At 37.1% G+C, this 19579-nt stretch overlaps 1 protein-coding gene across 1 annotated transcript in view; it reads right to left on the bottom strand.

The window, feature by feature from the left end:
* The window catches only part of LOC126377044 (sodium-coupled monocarboxylate transporter 1), a 28580-nt gene extending 13783 nt beyond the window's left edge, over positions 1 to 14797 (bottom strand). Inside the window, exons 1-2 of the mRNA XM_050024664.1 lie at positions 14668 to 14797; positions 3766 to 3980 (exon numbers count right to left, since the gene is read on the bottom strand). Coding sequence (XP_049880621.1) covers positions 3766 to 3973 — 208 coding nt within the window. The 5' untranslated portion in view covers positions 3974 to 3980; positions 14668 to 14797. The remainder of the gene's footprint in view (positions 1 to 3765; positions 3981 to 14667) is intronic.
* Between the last annotated feature and the right edge of the window lie 4782 nt (positions 14798 to 19579).

Here is a 19579-nt window from a genome sequence, read left to right as displayed (position 1 = left end):
TTATACAGTTAGGTATTTCCAATGAAATATTATATCAATATGACTACGACTGCTCAGTGGGTAGATCATCGTTATTCCGTTTCTCACCTCCTGTTTCCGTTTGCTTAACCTGAAGATGTGACAGGACCAGCTTTTTACAGAAGCGACTGCCAGAATCATGGTCTGAACCATCCCTCAAAGTTTTCGTTACGATGTCAATAATTTAGAAGATCATTTAGAAGATAATTTATGTTTAAGTTTTATACATAATTATTTATACTTATACAGGTTGTTAATGACATCGTAACGAATACTAAGGGAGATGATTCAGACCTCGATTCTGAGTTAATATTTAGTGGAATTTTCTGTCGAAAAATTCATGATTTTTTGTGTGTACCTGTATACGTATACAAAAATTTACTTATGACTTAAATTTTATAACTTTACAATATGTGTACTGTTAGTACACCTATCTAAATAAAATAAAAAGAAACACCGTTCATTAATTTGGCTTCTCCAGCTATTTTACACATCAGTTCGGCCAGTGATGAGCAGAACATTTGGCAGAAAAGTGCCTTGACTTGACTACTGTCCGTGAACTTGGCACTGACTGACCTTGACTGAGTGTGCAATATAACAGCACGTGGTAACAGGCGGGGGCCATAGTAGGTGTATAATGACCCCACAATTGTAGGAAATACCACAATTGTAGGTACTTGTACATCCGAATGAATGACGTTGGTATATTGTATTTATTTACAGTTCCTAAACAAAGCTGTGGTAACCCAGTTGGTGGGACGCTTGCCTCTCACTTTGAGGTCGCAGGTCGAATCCAGCACAGGCCTACACCAATGATTGTCTAATTTGTTTTCGAATTCGATTCGATTATCACGTGTTCAGCGGTGAAGGAAAACTTCGTCGAACAATGTGACATCAGTTAGGCTATAAACCGGATTATCAATTAAACAGCCTTCCTTAGTGACCCACACTATGTGGGTCTTGCGTCTAACCTACATGGGGGTGCTACGTCAATGGCATTCTATACCTACTATAGGTATTAATATGTACTTATACGTATGTAGATTTGTGCAATAACGGCTAAGTTGAATATAGATGAATCCGCGATAGCCCTATACGGAAAAAGCGTCAAAACCTTACATATTTTTCAAAATCAGTGTGGTTACTCCTAAATTATTGTTTAAGTACTGTATTTTGTTTTCTTTTTTTGTCTTTAATGTACTCAAAGGTATTCTTTTCCTTTTTACAATTGTAAATGTTTCTGTTTTTGTGATGAAGTGTGTTGTGGTGTTGTTTATATTCTGTGGCTCTTGAGTTGCTTATTATTAGGTATTTTGCGTATACTATTTATATATTATTATATAGTATATTATTTATTTTTGTATGTACGTTAAGTATTAATTGGTAAGTTGTACTTATAGTTTGTACCCGCGATCTTTCAATTTCAATTTTTTCATTTTTCCTCGCCTTATGGTTGTCTGGAAGAAATCACTTATACTTATAAAAATCACGATAAAGCCGCCATTTGCCATGTACCTAGTTAAGAGTTTTTTGTAAATATATTTTTTATTGCAATAAACTATATTTTTATTTGACATAACATAAACAGCCTATATATGTCCCACTGCTGGGCACAGGCCTCCCTCAAACGGAGGTGGTATGGAGCATACTCCACCACGCTGCTGCGGGTTGGAGGTATTTGGGCTAGCAGCCCGGGACCAACGGTATAGCGTGCCTTCCGAAGCACGGAATCATCTCAAGTCATGTTCATGGTGTGTCATGGTTGAATCATAGATAATTGGTATCACGTGGTTTTCATTATCTGTGCCCGGTTAATGGCTTATGTTATGCTCATTATCATATAGGTATAGTGATGTGTGTTCCTGGCCATCGGTTACTTTATGGTAGTTAAGTTTTGTATTTGGTTGGTTGTTTCTTCGGGCAGATTGAGGTCGACCTTCGAGGTTGGTCACATATATTTTCTCTACTCCGACATTTTTTTGCGGTTGAGCTTTCAGCTGTAACTTCTTCCTATGGACCTCTGAACTACTTGGACTACTACTGGAACTACTTGGCCGGACAAATAGGACGCTTCCTATTTGTCCGGCCAAGTAGTTATTACGGCAAATCTACAATAAGCTACGTTAAAAACAAGGCTATTTTTTCGTCGTCAGAGGTCCATAGGAAGAAGTTACAGCTTTCGTTACTTGTTTTGTTCATTTTAACTCTTTCTCTTCTTTAAAAATTGAATAGTGGAATACTCGGAAAAATTGAATATTCGGTACGACAGTGCGCTGTGCGTGTTTTTGAGTTTATTTGTGGATAAGTATCGATATCATTCTTTTCAATGTTTTCAATGTTCTGTATTTTTATGTTATTTTTTTTCTGTATTAATGCGACGAATGGGTGCCGAGACAAACCTCTGTGGTTTAACGGCATCATTTAAACCATGTATTTAGATTAAGGATATAATGAAAAAAAATGTAACGTGAATTGTACCTTTATCTCAACGCTCTAAACTTCTACCACACCCCGGACACTTCATAACACCTCGTGTTACACAGATACTACACATTGACGTTATCGTACACGCGCATCTGTGTGTGTGACGTCTGACATCTGACGTACATGTGATTGAAGACTAAGGGTGGTATTAATAAACGAATCTCAGCTGAGACTGCCCTCAAAATCATGCTTAAGACTCTGTTTTTATATGAGAACTGTAACATTGACATGATCTAGAGGGCAGTCTCGAAGCTGAGTTAAGGTTATTAATACCACCCTAAAGTAAGACCGAAGGGGATGAGGTAATCCTAGCCTGGTGGGGGGCGGAAAGTTGCCGTTCTATACATAGTATTGTTCCATATTCTATGCCTATTTCTCAATGCTCCAAACTCCTACACTCCTATTGAACTCATTTACACACATCCACATACGTCACAGTACATATATTATAGTGCATAGCTGCGTCAGATTAGTCCTTCAATGCCTATCAATGCACTTAAATACCGAAATTGAAAGCAGCTCTCAATAACATCGTAAAAATGGAGAAACGAATAGGTAAATTGAATGAGAATTGGTTCATTTTAGATAAGGCAGTAATTATCTCGAAATTCGAATGAAAAAAATAATGTTTCGTGGCATTATTTTCATTATTTCATCATTATTTTCAGTCGTGGCAGCCCAGTTGGTAGAACGTTTACGTTGTTATAGTGGTTGAGCGTTGAGCTCACGATCCGGAGGTCCCGAGTTCGATTCCCGGTGGAGACATATCACAAAAATTACTTTGTGGTTACTTCGTTGGTTAGGACATTACAGGCTGATCACCTGATTGTCCGAAAGCAAAACGATCCGTGCTTCGGAAGGCACGTTAAGCCGTTGGTCCCGGTTACTAGGTACTTACTGATGTAAGTAAGTAGTCGTGACATGAGCCATGTCAGGGGCCTTTGGCGGCTCAATAGTAACTCTGACACCAGGGTTGATGAAGTTAGTACTCCACCTCACAACCCACACGATATAAGAAGAAGGGTTGCTATTGATCCGCCAAAGGCCTCTGGCTGAACATTCTCTGTCATATAAGTACGGTCACGAGTACTAATATGTATACACTTTGAAACCATGTCACATTAACTTTTTTGACAAATTAAACCGTAAGTCTCAATAAATGTCATAATATGATAGTGCGACAGGGTTCTAAAGTGGGTACATGATATTGCTCATGACTGTACCTACTTATATTATGTACTTAATACATAAACTAAAACTCACCTAAAAATGATCTAACTCCAAGCGTTCCTCGTGACACTGATAATATCATCGATAAAGTTGACACCCCTCCGCCGGCGAATATATACGCTCGTTTTGCGCCCCCGGGGGCGCTAGCGTCCTTGCGCCTCCTCCATAGGGGCGCAAAAGACGAGGCGCAAACGAACACTGCGAACACTATGCATTCCCATGCTAACCAGCCTGAGTTCATTTTTAATCTGTGGAAAAAAGAAATAAAAAGAATTGAAGTATGATTTCGAAGAATTAAGTCGGGTTCTTTTGATCATAAAAAAAAAAATTACGTGCACTAGAATTTAAATCTTCATTCTTAAATTATATTTAAAAACGTCGACTTTTGTACCATTTATTTTTCTATTTTATGTGTTGTACTCTTTGCACCTGTGCAATAAAGTATTATAATATATTATTATTTTTATATATTTCAAATCAAATAAAAAAAAAACAAAATAATCATATATTTCGAAACAAGTATTAAATTATTGTTCCATTAGGGTCCTGTGTTCCACGAGAATTAGAAACTATAATAATTAGTAGTAATTAGTAACCTGGTTTTCCCTTCTCGGGTTGGAAGGTCAGATAGACAGTCGCTTCTGTACAAAAACCGGAACTATCAAATCTTCAGGTTAGTTAAGCAGACCCTATAAAAAACGGCATAATGACGAAGCAGAAGAAAAGAAATACCATTGTCATTTTTAAATTGGAAGACCTTTGGCCGCAGGTTTCGCCCACATGATGATCTCTACGGTACTGCCCCGCATTAGTGTACCTATCGTCATTTTATGACGTAAATACAGGTTGAATCGTCATTGCGTGGGAATCAAAAACATTGTAAAATGTAATTTGAAGGCAGTAACAAAATGATTGAGGTGTGAGGGGGGACAGTAAAAAAAGATTGAAGTATGAGGGGACAATGTATGGGCACTGTTAGGTATATTTTTTACTATCATCATCATTAAAAATTTCAGTGCAATGAACTAAGTAAAACAACCTCTACACTGGCGTACACTGAGTTTCTTTCAGGCTGTCCAAGGTTAGCTGGAAGAAATCCCAATTAGGGATAAGCTCGCCTATGCTTTATCTAATGATAAATTATATATAAATTTTCTTTGTATTCCAAAGCAATAAAGAGTATACAAACAAACAAACAAACAAACCTCTTGTGTAAATGACTGTAATGGGTGAATCTCAAAATTTCAAGTTTGGTGGCGAAATTTCATATGGTTTTTTTCGTGAAAAATTGGGTTCCGACATGAAAAAGATCCAAAAGGATCCTCGGTTCCGACATGAAAAAGGAATTTTTCAATTCCCAATTTTCCCAATTTCCCCAATTTTTCACGAAAAAATTGTATGACAGTTCGCCACCAAACTTGACATATTTTGAGATTATGAGGGACTTTCCAGGCTAAGTTCACCAAAAACAATACAGATGGCGTTGTACAGCTCTAACGTGATAATTACTTATTTTCTCATTACTCTGGTAAATAATTATTCCAAAATACAATGTAATGGCAGAGACATATTTAAATAAAAAAAATATTGTTGCTTGATATTTCGATCACATTATATGTATAATTATAATAGAATTACGTTGGTACTAGGGAATACAATCCCGATCTCGCGGGATCTCGATCTCGCGATATCTTTTCAAATTTTTCGGGATCAATCCCGAAGCATAAAATGACGAGATCCCGTTCGAGATTGACGGGATTATTCGAATCTCCTTGAGTTATACTTTTTGTTTTGATTATGCTGATTTCCAAAGAAAACTTAATTAATTCGTTAATAACATTGAAAAACAAAGGTTTACTTTTAAAAAATATTTTGCGTAAATAAATGTCACTATCACACACAAGAAGTATTCATCGTTTTCAGACATCCGAACTTTAAATTTTTATACGAGTAAGAACTAGATGGGATCCCGAAAATTTCGGGATTTCGCGGGATTGATATTTCCAATCCCGCGGGATCTCGAAACGATCCCGAGTCGGGATTGCATTCCCTAGTTGCTATCTATATTGTTTTCTTTATTTTGATCAAAATAGTAATGATGAGTAGAAGATGTAATTTTGTCTGGTTATAATAAAAAGGGACATCATTTATACCCAAAAACAGAGACCGACGATTTTCTTATATTATTATTGTTGTTGTATTTACATTTCACATTTCCCACTTCGCTGTACTTTGACCGATACTTTCATGCCGTACACGATCCAAATGTCTCATGGCGGCTATAATTAACTAAGTTAGATATAAAAGAGCGCACGTGTCTATAGTCTATTCTATAATAGCGCCAACAAATCACGATGTGCACACAAAACATTACACATTATCAGATAACACTTTAAAATACCTTTTTTGACGTGACTTATTGTAGATTTGCCGCAGGTGGCATTAACTACTTGACCAAACAAATGGGGAGCGCTGAAGGCTCTCACCCGGTACAACGTTTAAGACAACAGGCCTGAGGGTGCCCAGTTGGGCGCGAACCTCGGCCCAGGGCGTCGTCTGTGAGGAAAAAATATTTGAAAGAATTAATCGACCCTAGTGGGTCGATAGCGGTAAGCGCTGAATGAGGCAAATCGTCGACCACGCCGGCGGGATCGGTATCGGGGTCCTGAAGTGTTTGGTGTCGCGAGCTGATTGGCTGCCTCTATGGCTAGAGTAATCAGGTCATCGGGATCGTATATTACGTCCTTCGGACGCACGTATTTATAGTCTATTCTATAATAGCGCCATCAAATCCCGATGTGTACACAAAACATTACACATTATCAGATAACACTTTAAAATACCATAATCTTGATGCTTTAGGCGCTCCGAGCAATTATGTGCCTACACGATAGATAAAGTTGAGTAATTTTTTGACGTAAATTATAATTAGATATACCTCGAATGTGATTCACCGTTTGGCTAGACAGTAGTGATTCATGCAGACTCCTTTTATCTCTTCTCAGAAACATAATTATAAAGAATAAGAGTAAATATCATCTCTAGACAGGAGTGAGTACTTATATAGTTATTACTTTGATTATAACATAACACAACTGTTGGCAAGCTGAACATTAAATTGATATTTTTATTACAATCGAGAATCGCTGATGTGGGACGAAAAGCCGCCAGACTAAAGTGGGATTGGGCCGGACATGTTTGTCCACCTTTTTTGTATTCTATGTGTTCTCGCAAATAAATTGATTTGATTTTGATTTGATTTGATTTCGCATGCACCCTGAGCGGTGGGCACGGATCGTCACGCATTGGGTGCCTCATGACGGGTACAGGCGTCGTGGTAGACCTCTAAAGAGATGGCGTGACGACTTGGACGCCTGCCGGGGGACTGGCCGGAGTGCGCACAGGAGCGCGAAAAATGTAAAGAGGAAGGGGAGTCCTTTGCATAGCAGTGGGATCTTGTAGGATAGATTAGATTAAATTGCAATGACAACATTTGTCGCGTCGCTTCCGTTTTTCTTATGCTCCATCATTCTTCTTCTATCGTGTGGGTTGTGAGGTGAATTACCAACCTCGTTAACCCTGGTGTCAGGGTTATTATTAAGCCGCTAAAGGCCCCTGACATAGCTCATGTAACGACTACTTACTTACATCAGTAAGTAGTAACCGGGACCAACAACGGCCTATTATGCCCAGGCCGGCCGGGGTATGCTCCATTGAACGAATAAAACGAATTTAAATTAAATTCAGTGAATTTTACGCCATCCTGAACGTTTACTTCTGACATCCTCATATCACCTCATAGACCTCTACAGGTCTGGTTGTCTGAAGATTCGTTGACTTGGTGTGATGTTCCTAATAACCCAGGATCGATCACTTATCACTATACTATCCATCCCATGGACTTCTCAATAGAAGTATGGTAACATAGGACTAGTGGCCTATCATCCACCTGAGGACTTCGCTTAGGTCTATCTATTGTCTTCTAATTACTGGTAGCCTCAGAAATCAGAATCATTTATTCAACGTAATTATCATGGATAAACTTGTTGAAGGTCAATGTAACGTCAACCGTTGAATTTACGTCATTTCGCAAGGTGTTACATTATGGCTGAGGAGAAGAAATGACAAGAAACTGCAACAGCAGCACATCCTCGCCTTTGCTATAATGGCGCCCAACTGGGCACCCTCAGACCTGTTGTCTTAAACGTTGTACCGAGTGAGAGCCTTCAGCGCTCCCCATTTGTCCGGCCAAGTAATTAATGCCATCTGCGGCAAATCTACAATAAGTCACATCAAAAAATATGCCTTTCCTATTTGGGATTACGGCCAGAGTTTATGTGTGTAGCATTTTCTTATAGAGGAAATTTTCATGAACACACTGCAAAACGCACGATACATAAAACGTAAAGCGTTATTGTGTTTGAAGAACAATTACTCGTATTTCAGTACAAAATTAAATCTATACATAAATACAAATGCATATGCATACTAGTTCATATTCTCATTATAATTTGTAGTAGAAATGTTTCCGTTATGCCTTGTCACGACTAGATGATAAACGAGACATAAACATAAACAGCCTATATGCGTCCCACTGCTGGGCATAGGCATAGAATAAACAATAATTCTCCGCATAGAAGGGACACTCTCAGGGGCATTTCACTTCACACTCCGGATCGATATAACGTGGTTTCCGGTTAATAGTTATAGGCTCGTCCCTTCACATAGGACATGGAACTTTACGTACATGTGCTTAAACAAAGCTTTTATAAATTACATAGGTTTATATACCATATTGGATGGACGACCACAAAAAAAAAATTTTTTTCATCTCGAGCCCCTCCGTGCTTCGGAAGGCACGTTAAGCCTTTGGTCCCGGCTGCATTAGAAGTCGTTAATAACCATCAATCCGCACTGGGCCCGCGTGATGGTTTAAGGCCCGATCTCCCTACCCATCCATAGGGAAGGCCCGTGCCCCAGCAGTGGGGACGTTAATGGGCTGATGATGATGATGATGATATACCATACACCTCTGCCTACCTCTTCAGAGATACAAGCGTGATGCTATATTATGTTTCGTTGTAACACGTAACATAACACAAGCTCACGACAATATCCCAATTGGAGTAGTCAGGGTACCCATACACGTTTCGCAAGTTCTGTTGTAATAAATACAATTATATATTTAATAATGCCTCCCTAAAACACAACATAACAAAATAAGGGAATCAAAATAACAACGGGACGCCAATAAATGGCGTATTAAAAAAATGCAATAAGTAAAGCCCTCCCACGCCTAAGTTTAAAACAATTATAAAATTTTCTGTTCGTTGATGCTTAAAAGTTTATAAAGATTTATGAACATATTTATTACCTGTTGCCATAAGTTTCTTTGAAATACAATAATGTTCGGGTGATCTGTTTCTATTCCCTGACATCTATTTTTTTTTCTATATAAAACTATATACTTGTACATGTTTGTCTGTGTTGATAAACCAACTCCATGTTTTAATTTTCTGATGGACTTTGGGAAGCAGTAATATTAACAAATGTGTTTCAAGACTATAATATGTAAGCTCCTTTACGCTTAATTTCTCAAGTTACATTTCTTATGCAGTTTTAGTGTAAAAATACTTATAGTATTCCGTAGGAAAATTACAAAACCAGAACGTTGTATTTTTATTTTATTATTTTTTAAATTAAAATGATTATTTATTTAATTGTTAAGTTATAGATTTATATCGTAAGAAATGACTTTAAGTAGCGACCTATTAATAATATACATAGAATTCATACCTACGTGAAACACAAAAGTCAAAATTATGCAGAATAAGCTGACTCAATTTTGAGGAGTTAAATCGTAAAAATCGTTAGCCAAACGTAAATTAAAAACGGCCAATATTATTACGCAAATTTTAATTACTTAAGTATACAGGGTGTTAGTAACATCGTTACGAATACTGAGGGGGATGGTTCAGACCATGATTCTGAGTTGATATCAAGTGGAATTTTCAGTCTGAATATTCCTGAAATTTTTTGTGTTTTTTTTAATTATTTTCAATTCCATACTTTTGCGACGGAAAATTCCACTTGATATCATCTCAGAATCATGGCCTCAATCACCCCTCAAAGTTTTTGTTACGATATCACTAACACCCTGTATAATTTTAACACGTAATTTTAATTGCTTTCAAGTATGTAGGTAACTAAGCATTTATTTTAAAATCTATCTTGGTACGGAACACTAATAGCGCAAGGCCGACTTATACTTAGCAGGTTTATTTTTATGTCTACTGCATTCAAGATATAAACGGCTCACTAAACAAGTTTCTGGTGTCACTGACCTTACTTACTAACTCATGTATGTATGTATGTTTATATATACGTAATAATAATATTTAACTGTGTCATTTTTTTTCTTTGCCTGAATCTCTGGTGAAACCAGGAACGTTCCGGGAAGGGAATTATAGTTATGTTCGTGTTTATGCAACTGTTCATACACATATCATCATCTCCTTAGCGTTAAGTATTTAATCTATCTATCGCGCTTTCATAGGGTCTAACCTTTTTTTTTTCGAGGGGAAATGCCTGGAAGGAAAACATCTTGAGGAAACCCACATTCCCGAGAAATGTATTTTCGGAGGTATATGACCTAACCGTAAGGTTAACGTCGTGTCTTATAGGGAAGTCAAGGAATTGGCCTTTGATAGACTGGAATGGAAAATGCTACACCGACAAGAGCGTGGCTCTTAAATTGATGATGATGATGACCTAACCTGTATTGGACTGGCTTTCCCTTCGAGGGTTGGAAGAGACAGGCAGTTGCTTTCTGTAAAAAACCGGATCTGTCAAATCTTCAAGTTAGGTAAGCGGACCCTGTGAAAAACGGGACAGTGCTAGGGAGATTCTATGTGACGATTCTAGGCGCCACCAACAAAACGCTTTCAGTTGTAAAGACTACGTCACCTGGCTGCGCTACCAAATTGTCACAGGCAACGGCTCCCGAATAATTTCCCTAGTCTAAGAGCCCTTTTTCACTACGACACCATGGTTACGCCCTTTGTGCGGGATTGGATAGATTCGGGATTGGATAGATTCTGGATTCAGCAGATTCTGAATCCGAGAGATTAGTGGATTGGGCAACGCATGGTGTCGTAATGAAAAAGGGCCTTTAGGCATTCAAACGAAATTACACGTAATGTCCTCAGAACACCTCAAGCGAACTATCATCATGTTCATCTGTATGATAAAATCGCTCACGTGCTGTATATAAACATACATATAACGATTATGTCACACATAACCTATAGTAAAACTAAATTCTATGTTTACTTTATAATAATTATCTCTTCAAGGCAGCCCGACATACCGGGTGTTAGAGACATCGTAACGCATACTGAGGGTGATGATTTAGCTCATGATTAATTTACCGTCTTACTACGAAAAAATGTCATGATTTTTTTGTTGTTTTGTTTTTATTAGTTTCTATTCTATAATTTTGCGATGGAAAGTAAGAGCAAGAGAGAGAAAGAGCGTTGGGAGGAAGGTAAGAGGGAAACCACTGCCCTATTTTTCCCTAAAAAGTAGCGTGGAAAATGCTGCACCGACAAGAGCGTGGCTCTTAAAATTGATGATGATGAACGGTCACGAGCAACTTTGGTACCATGTCGCATTAACTTTTTTGACAAATTGAACTGTAAGTCACACTAAATGTCAAATATGTTAGTGCGACAGAGTCCTAAAGTGGGTACATTATATTGCTCATGACTGAACACCCCGTACAAGTACGTACAGGCAGCCATACGAATACGAATGGGTGTTGTGACACCGTAATGAATACTGAGGGGGATGATTCAGACCATGATTCTGCGTTGACATCAAGTGGAAATTCCTGTCAAAAAATTCATGAATTTTTTTGTGATTTTTAATATTAATTTTAGTTTCATACTTTTGCGACTGAAAATTCCACTTGAGTTCAACTCGGTCATGGTCTAAATCATCCCCCAAAGTTTTCATTACGATGTCATTAACACCCTGTATATAAAATTGTCGGTGAACAAAGGCTATTTTAATTTTCTTTTTAAGTATCTCTTCACGTGGTGTGGAATATGGTCTTCTTCAATCGTGTGAGTTGTTAGGTGAATTACCAACCTCATTAACCCTGGTGTCAGGGTTATTGTAGACCCACCAAAGGCCCCTGCCATGGCTCATGTAACTCTGTAACTCACTTACATCAGTAAGTAGTAACTGGGTCCAACGGCTTAACGTGCCTCCCGAAGCACGGATCATCTTACTTTCGGACAGGTGATCAGTCTGTAATGTCCTAACGAAACTAGTAACGTCCTCATCAGGATTGGAACCTTGAACCTCCGGATCGTGAGCTCGAAGCTCAACGACTGGATAATGGATGATAAAGGAAGTTTACGTACCTACCTAAAGGTTAACAGGTAATATCTTAAAATTCTTCTATTTTATAAGTTGCCCAAAATCTTATAAACAAAATAAGTAGTTATGCTTGAGTTGGACAGTGACCGTGAACTTGTACTGAAAATCAATACTGTTATACTTGGAATGCATACATACATACATAAACTCACGCCCGTAATCCCTAATGGGGTGGGCAGAGCCACAAGTAATCAAAGACAACTTGCAGCCACTGTTGATACGAAGTCCTAAGATGGATATGATGAACCTTACGGTGATAAGGGATCAGCCTATCGCCCATAACATTAGTCCATCATGTTAGAGGACGCAATCCCTCTGTCGGTTTTTACGACATGCCCGGGAAGACAAGCAGCTGAACGTGTTCTATGTTTTTTATTTGCTCCCAGAACAGCATAGAAGCAGCATACTTGGAATGAGTTCAATTTTATCACACTTATGGCTTACGTGTCACATATTTACGTTCACGTGTATTGGGGTAGGCAAAGTTACAAGTCTTCTCAATCGCACGATAAGCCGTTGGTCCCGGTCACTACGTACTGATGTAAGTACGTAGTCGTTACTTGAGTCACGTCAGGGGCCTTTGGCGGCTCAATAATTACCCTGACACCAGGGTTGATGAGGTTGGTCATCCGCCTCACATAACGAAGAATCGCAATGAAATATTTATTTTCTCCGCGTTTCTTCTGTATACTTTCCTCTTACTGGTTGCCTGGAGGAAATTGCCGTAGAGCAATAAGGCCGTCCTTTTTTTATTCATAATTAATTAATAATTTTTATGCTGTGTGTAGTGTAAGTTTTTATGCTATTTATACTTGCAATTTATATTTTAATTGACTTGAACTTTATTCTGTTTTAGACAGAACAACACGGACCTTCGCGGACCGGGTTTTTAATGAATCATTTTGTGTAATTTATGCAAAATTGTTTTATTGTAGAGTTCATCTACTAGTACACTTAACAGGTTTTTTTAATATTTTATGTGCATCGTGGTTGTTTGACTACTTATTGTTATTATGAGAAAATATTATTGTCCGCATGCAGTAATAAATTAAGTTAATAAACTTAAAAATAGAAGAGCAAAAAGGTGACGAATAAACTGGAATGCAGATTTTAGTTTCCAAAATAAAAAGAATTCATTATTGGATTGGAAATTTGAGAATACTTGTAAAGAAACGGACTTGCACCAATGAGTTATCAATTATTATCTATCTTACGTGCTATTTTCACTAAACACAGTTGACTCGACCATTATATACGGCGATACGGCTTAACACCTATCACGTTGGTCTAACAGAAAGCTCGCTGAGGTGTGGATACTTAATTCATCATGCAATTAATGTACTGACTACCCCAATCAGGAATATAATATATAGTTGTGAGCTTATGATATGTGAATTTAAACCAAGAACTACCATACTTCATCATCATCATCAGCCCATTAACGTCCCCACTGCTGGGGCACGGGCCTTCCCTATGGATGGATAGGGAGATCGGGCCTTAAACCATCACGCGGGCCCAGTGCGCAATGATGGTTATTAACGACTGCTAATGCAGCCGGGACCAACGGCTTAACGTGCCTTCCGAAGCACGGAGGAGCTCGAGATGAAAACTTTTTTTTTGTGGTCACCCATCCTATGACCGGCCTTTGCGAAAGTTGCTTAACTTCAACAATCGCAGACCGAGCGCGTTTACCGCTGCGCCACCGAGATCCTCATACCATACTTACTTATCAATTATTATATTTACTTGGTGTATACACAATAACGTTTAACAGTGTCCGCGTCATGTCTTCTAATGGCTCTACCCACCTCATTAGGTTCGTGGGCATGAACTTCACCCCACCCCAGACATGTGTAGAAGTCAACGAACGAGGTAGTTATAACTTTGTGTCTACTTAGGTTAATCTGAAGTAGGTAACTAATCCCTTAATTCACATAAATACACAAATACACACCCTTAATCCTTAATGGGGTTGGCAGAGCTACAAGTAACCACAAGACACTGGCACCCACTTTTCAAGTCCGTGATGCCCATTTTTTTCTAATAACAGGTTATTTTATTATTTGAATCTAGCTCTATAGATTTTTAAATAGCTATTAGTGGAATTTTAATCAGGATTCTTTATCATGTTTTGTTTTTTTGAATTAATATAACACAAATAACATCAATTTAAAAACTTGCGACATTTAAATCATAATCGAAATTGGTGCCAGTTTTTTTTTACGTCAGAAACAAAAATAAAAAAAAAACTCGTAAATAAAATTTAATATGTTTTTTTTTTATGTAGATAAATGTACTTAAATCTTAAGATGTTCGAATATTTGCTTTTTTCGTTTTTCAAACAATTTTAACCAGGCAATAAACATGTTTTTCCGCAACAAAATAACTGTCAATTTTCTCTACCCAAATGCGTTATTTTTCGCAATAATTATGTACTATTTCGTTCATGAATAATCATTCTATAGACGTTAAAAATAAAAAGATACGTACATGCTTCCTCAGTCCAAAAATAAAAAAGTTTTTGGCTTCAATTCACCACTTTGGCACTCGCGGCGAAAATTACGTATACGTAATTTATAAAGTGTTTATAGTCCTATAACACGTTCGTTCTACACCAGTGCTCGACCAAGACTGAGTGAGGAAGACTACTAGTCTTGATATAAGTATGAATCTAAGTTTGTTTACATTAACAAACATCAAACCAAGAATGGGCTTACTGGTTGTTTCAGGAAATTGGATCACCTTTTTTATTTGCTAAAAGTTTATAGGATTAGGTTCACGTGTTTTAAGCGTGAGTTTCATGTTTAGTTATAATTAGCTGCGTGTTTTCTTTCTTGGTTTACTGATAGGTTACATCTAGGTCTTTCCGATTTTTACGGAATAAATATAACACTACGATTTTGCAGTTAAACGCTCCGTAAAGGGTTACAGTGTAAAAATATAACAAAAACAATGTGTTTGTTTATTCAAATAGTATGGGAAACTGTCAAAATTTAAGAACACTCAACAGTAGCGACACCTGATGGGAGAAATAGGCAGATTTTATCCTCATTATTGACATACGATTTACAAGGCCACAAAGATTCTAATGCCGGATGACAATTAAAAAGCGCATTACCACGTGCCGAGGTGACGTAAAATGACGTAGTTTATGGAGGAAAGAACCAAGTAAAATGTATAGATCTACACATCAACAGCCTATATACGTCCCACTGCTGGGCACAGGCCTCCCCTCAATCAACCAGAAGGGGTATGCAGTATTCTTTACCACGCTGCTCTACTGCGGGGTGGTGGAGCAGCGTGGTGGAGGAAAAAGAACACTCAATAATAGCGACACCTAGTGGGTAAAATAGGCAGTTTTTATCCTAAAGAACCAAGTAAAATGTATTATGTCGTAGCCAGATCATAGAACTGATCATTTCATGATGTGCTCGATCATTTCATGAAATGGTCATATTTCATGAAATAGAATATCATTCGTTGGCCACATCATGATGTAGTTTGGCCAGATCAATGAACACAAAACGTTTAACGATATGAGCAACTAAATGCATGATTACTTCATGATATGGCCAAACGTTGGCAATCATATCGTAAAATTAGTAACATTGTTCACCGATAGCGCTGGCGTCGATTATATTTAAAACTTAATTGATATTATAATCGATGAATCAATGTTATTGTTCAATTTTCCATATCGAACAGGTACATAATTTTGAGTAAAATTAAAGAACACTCAACAGTAGCGACACCTAGTGAAAGAAAAAGGCATTATTTATCCTCATTATTGACATACGATTTACAAGGCCACAAAGTTTCTAATGCCGGATGACAATTAAAAAGCGCATTACCACGTGCCGAGGTGACGTAAAATGACGTAGTTTACGTCATAGCGTCATAACCCGTCACGTTCTATGACGTCTAGTGCGTATGGTCACGGCAACGTGTGATATCGTTTGAATTAATTCATAATTCATTTATTTACAATAAAAAATGGCACAATTTGCAGTTAGTCAGCTTTTAACATTTGGTCTACATTTTTAGTTCTTTAAATTATAACATGCAAATAATAATAATACATTTAGATTAAATTGTCTTACGTGTTGGCTTCGGCCCCACGCACGCCTGCCTAAAGTCCGGGACTCCATGAGCCCGAGATATGGAAATGACATACTTACGAGTATTAATAAAATAAAATTAAAAATTTAAATATGAAAAAAATAAGTACATTAATTACGAAATAATTTATATTGTTATGTTACAAATACTGTTATATACAATTTAGTAATTTGGCTACCTTAATATCAGTTCCCAGACAGCTAATCCCATGCAGTCATATCTTCTAGATAATCACTATTCTTATAAAAACATTTTTACAAAGCTTCTGTTTAATTACCGTCTTAAACTGTTCAAAGGTAGATTCTGAATGTCAATGGGAATCTTATAGTAATTAATTACGCCTACATTAATCCGATAACTATCAAAACATACGAAATATAACCCTTCAGGATTCGAACATGAAACGTTCGATAAGCAACCTACGCGCTTGGGTTACCCCATAGCTTAAGCACTCAAATGTACATAGGAAAAATTCTAGGAAAATTCTGCACTAGATTAAACTCTAAAACCTTATATAAATAGTCACCATCACATGACTACGTAAAACAATTACTTGATTCATCTCTCCGTCATTTAATGGACAAATATTGGATCAGAAACTACCTCTGTATTAGACATCAGACAGACATTCCTTATTAGCACTTATGTAATTATTTCGTAATTAAGAGGAAAACCCGTCTGTTAGTCGTCAAGAGGAAAACAGACACTTTATATATTTGTTTCTCTTTGGCTAACGGTGTAAAAACAGGGGGAGAGAGAAAAAGTTATAATTCTTTCTAAAAATGGGATTACTCGATGATTTTTCCCGGTAGTTATTTTCTATTTAGTTAAAGACTTCTTTTTCTATGGTTGTGAAGGGAATGACCACCGTCAGAACACTGGTGTTAGGGTTATTATTGAAGCTATAGTAAGTAGTAGTAGAGACCAACAGATAAGCGTACCGTCCGAACCACGTAATTTTTTTTTTGGAAGATCGGGTGGTTTAAAGTCTTCTTTTTGTATGGTTATGAGGTGGATGACCAACTTCATAACCCTGGTGTCAGGCTTATTATTGAGGCTATAGTAAGTAGTAGTAGAGACCAACAGCTAAGCGTACCGTCTGAAGCACGTAATTTATATTTTTTGGAAGATCGGATGGTATCAGGATACTGCAGGCTAAACCATCCGATCTTCGGCCATCGGCCAGGGCCAAATTAGAGAGAATCTCGCAAACTCTACTTTTTGTGCCTCAGCGAGAGAAAGAGAATGAAACGAATGAATGAAAGAATGAAGAGAATGATCGTGCACCACGGAGTCTGTTCTAGACTTAAAGAGGAACGGAACAATCGACAATCAACGTGATTGTCGATTGTTTCGTTGAAATAAGGTAAACAAGAATGCAAACTTTTTGAAGTTCTATACAGGGTGAATAGATGAATCAAGTAATAAGGAAATAGAAAAGAAGTGCGGGAATTCCATCTCTTTACCACTTTAACTCCTACGCTCCAATCTTCTGTGAAAAACGGGATAACGTTAGGGAGATGATTATTTATAACCTCTCTCATTACTACAAACAACAAATCTAGTATGTATTGTACAAATAATTATTTTAAAATCGATTATATCAGTACTTTCTATTTTCGTGTTTTTCTGGTCAAGTAAACAGCAATATTTATTTAAATAATAAACAAATCAAAGGAGTCCAGCCTGGGAGTATCCGATTGAAAATAATCCGTTTACAAAGAAAGGAAAAATGGAAAACAAAAATGAATACGTTTTGAAATTTATCTTATTTTAATTATAGTTGATAGATATATATCTATAATTAAAATAAGATAAATAATAGTCACACTTATGAAGCTTGATGTTATGTATACAGGATGTTAGTGACATCGTAACGAAAACTTTGAGGGACGATTCAGGCCATGATTTTGGGTTAACATCAATTGGAATTTTCCGTCGCCAAAGTATGTCATGAAAAATAATTTAAAAAAGACACTAAAACTATCATGAATTCAAATTTCGAAAAACACCCTGTATATATACATAATATCACGCTTCAAAAGTGTGACTATTATTATCATTCCAAACTATGGCTAAGTAAAGTCTCTCAATCTGAATTAAAATGATTTTTTTTTAACAGCAATATGTAACGTGTTTGTGACGTTTGTTTGATCATTCTATTATAGAAGAAGACGGAGGTCTACTTACTGCATAACTAGCTACTCATCCCCGCCTTGCTTACGAAAAGCTTCAAGACTTTCGCCATTTATCGAGTTCCATGAACAACAGACTTACCAGATGGAATAAAAAATAAAATTAACCGACTTCAAAGTATGAGTTTTCTTCCCTCGTGTGACTCATCAACTCTGATGTCAGAGTTGCCATTGAGCCGCTAAAGGTCCCTGATATGACTCATGTAACGAATAGTCGTGCCGATTGGAGCAACATCAACGGTAAGAATGAGGTCCATACAGGCTAGGCATTCAGTCAAGTAATGTCTTAAATAGGCTAGTTTCCAACTAGTCAAATCAGTTACTTTTTACTAAACGTCAAAACACGAAATTACTATGGAATTTGTATGAAAAAGCACACTGTGACGCCATAGAAAACCGTGAAAAAATGTCGGACTTATTATTACGTTTTTCTTTATTAAAATTCATAATAAAGTAAATAGAAAAAAAAAGTTTTTGGTTAGTTTTAGATGTAAGTATGTTTATTTAGTAGTAATCAGAATTTCATAATTTATCTTGAACCTGAGACACGACCCAATTACCTCACACAAATATACAAACATATTACTTAACAATTTTATTGTGTATTATTTTTATTTGCACCGTTCCTAAACGATATATTCAAGTTATCAATTAGCGTAGACATGTAATAATTGCTTATATTTGTATTTAAATATATTTTATCAATTATCACTAGCCTTAAAGGTAATGTCAAGTTTAAGAAAATCACATAAAAAACCTAGGACGTCATTATGACAAGCTAAAAGCGGTATTATTGAGTTTTATCCGTCCATATTTTCGTAACATAAGATAGCATCACCGTATCTATAGAGAACCGGAGAGGAAATATGATTGGCCACCTGATACGACACGATTCATTTATAACAAACATTATAGAAGGAAAAATTGAAGGGAAGAGAGGAAGGGGTAGACCTAGGATAACATTTATGAAACATATAAAAGAGAAGGTGCAGGTCGTGTCGTATCGGGAGTTGAAGGTTTTGGCGGGAAGAAGAGAGGAATGGCGGTTACTCCACCGACAAGAGCGCAGCTCTTAAATAGAGAGAGAG

Source organism: Pectinophora gossypiella, chromosome 22 (assembly GCF_024362695.1).
Source record: "Pectinophora gossypiella chromosome 22, ilPecGoss1.1, whole genome shotgun sequence".
NCBI classification, from domain to species: Eukaryota; Metazoa; Arthropoda; class Insecta; order Lepidoptera; family Gelechiidae; genus Pectinophora; species Pectinophora gossypiella.
Note: the sequence above shows the minus strand (reverse complement) of the source record. Positions and strands in the feature narration are given on the sequence as shown.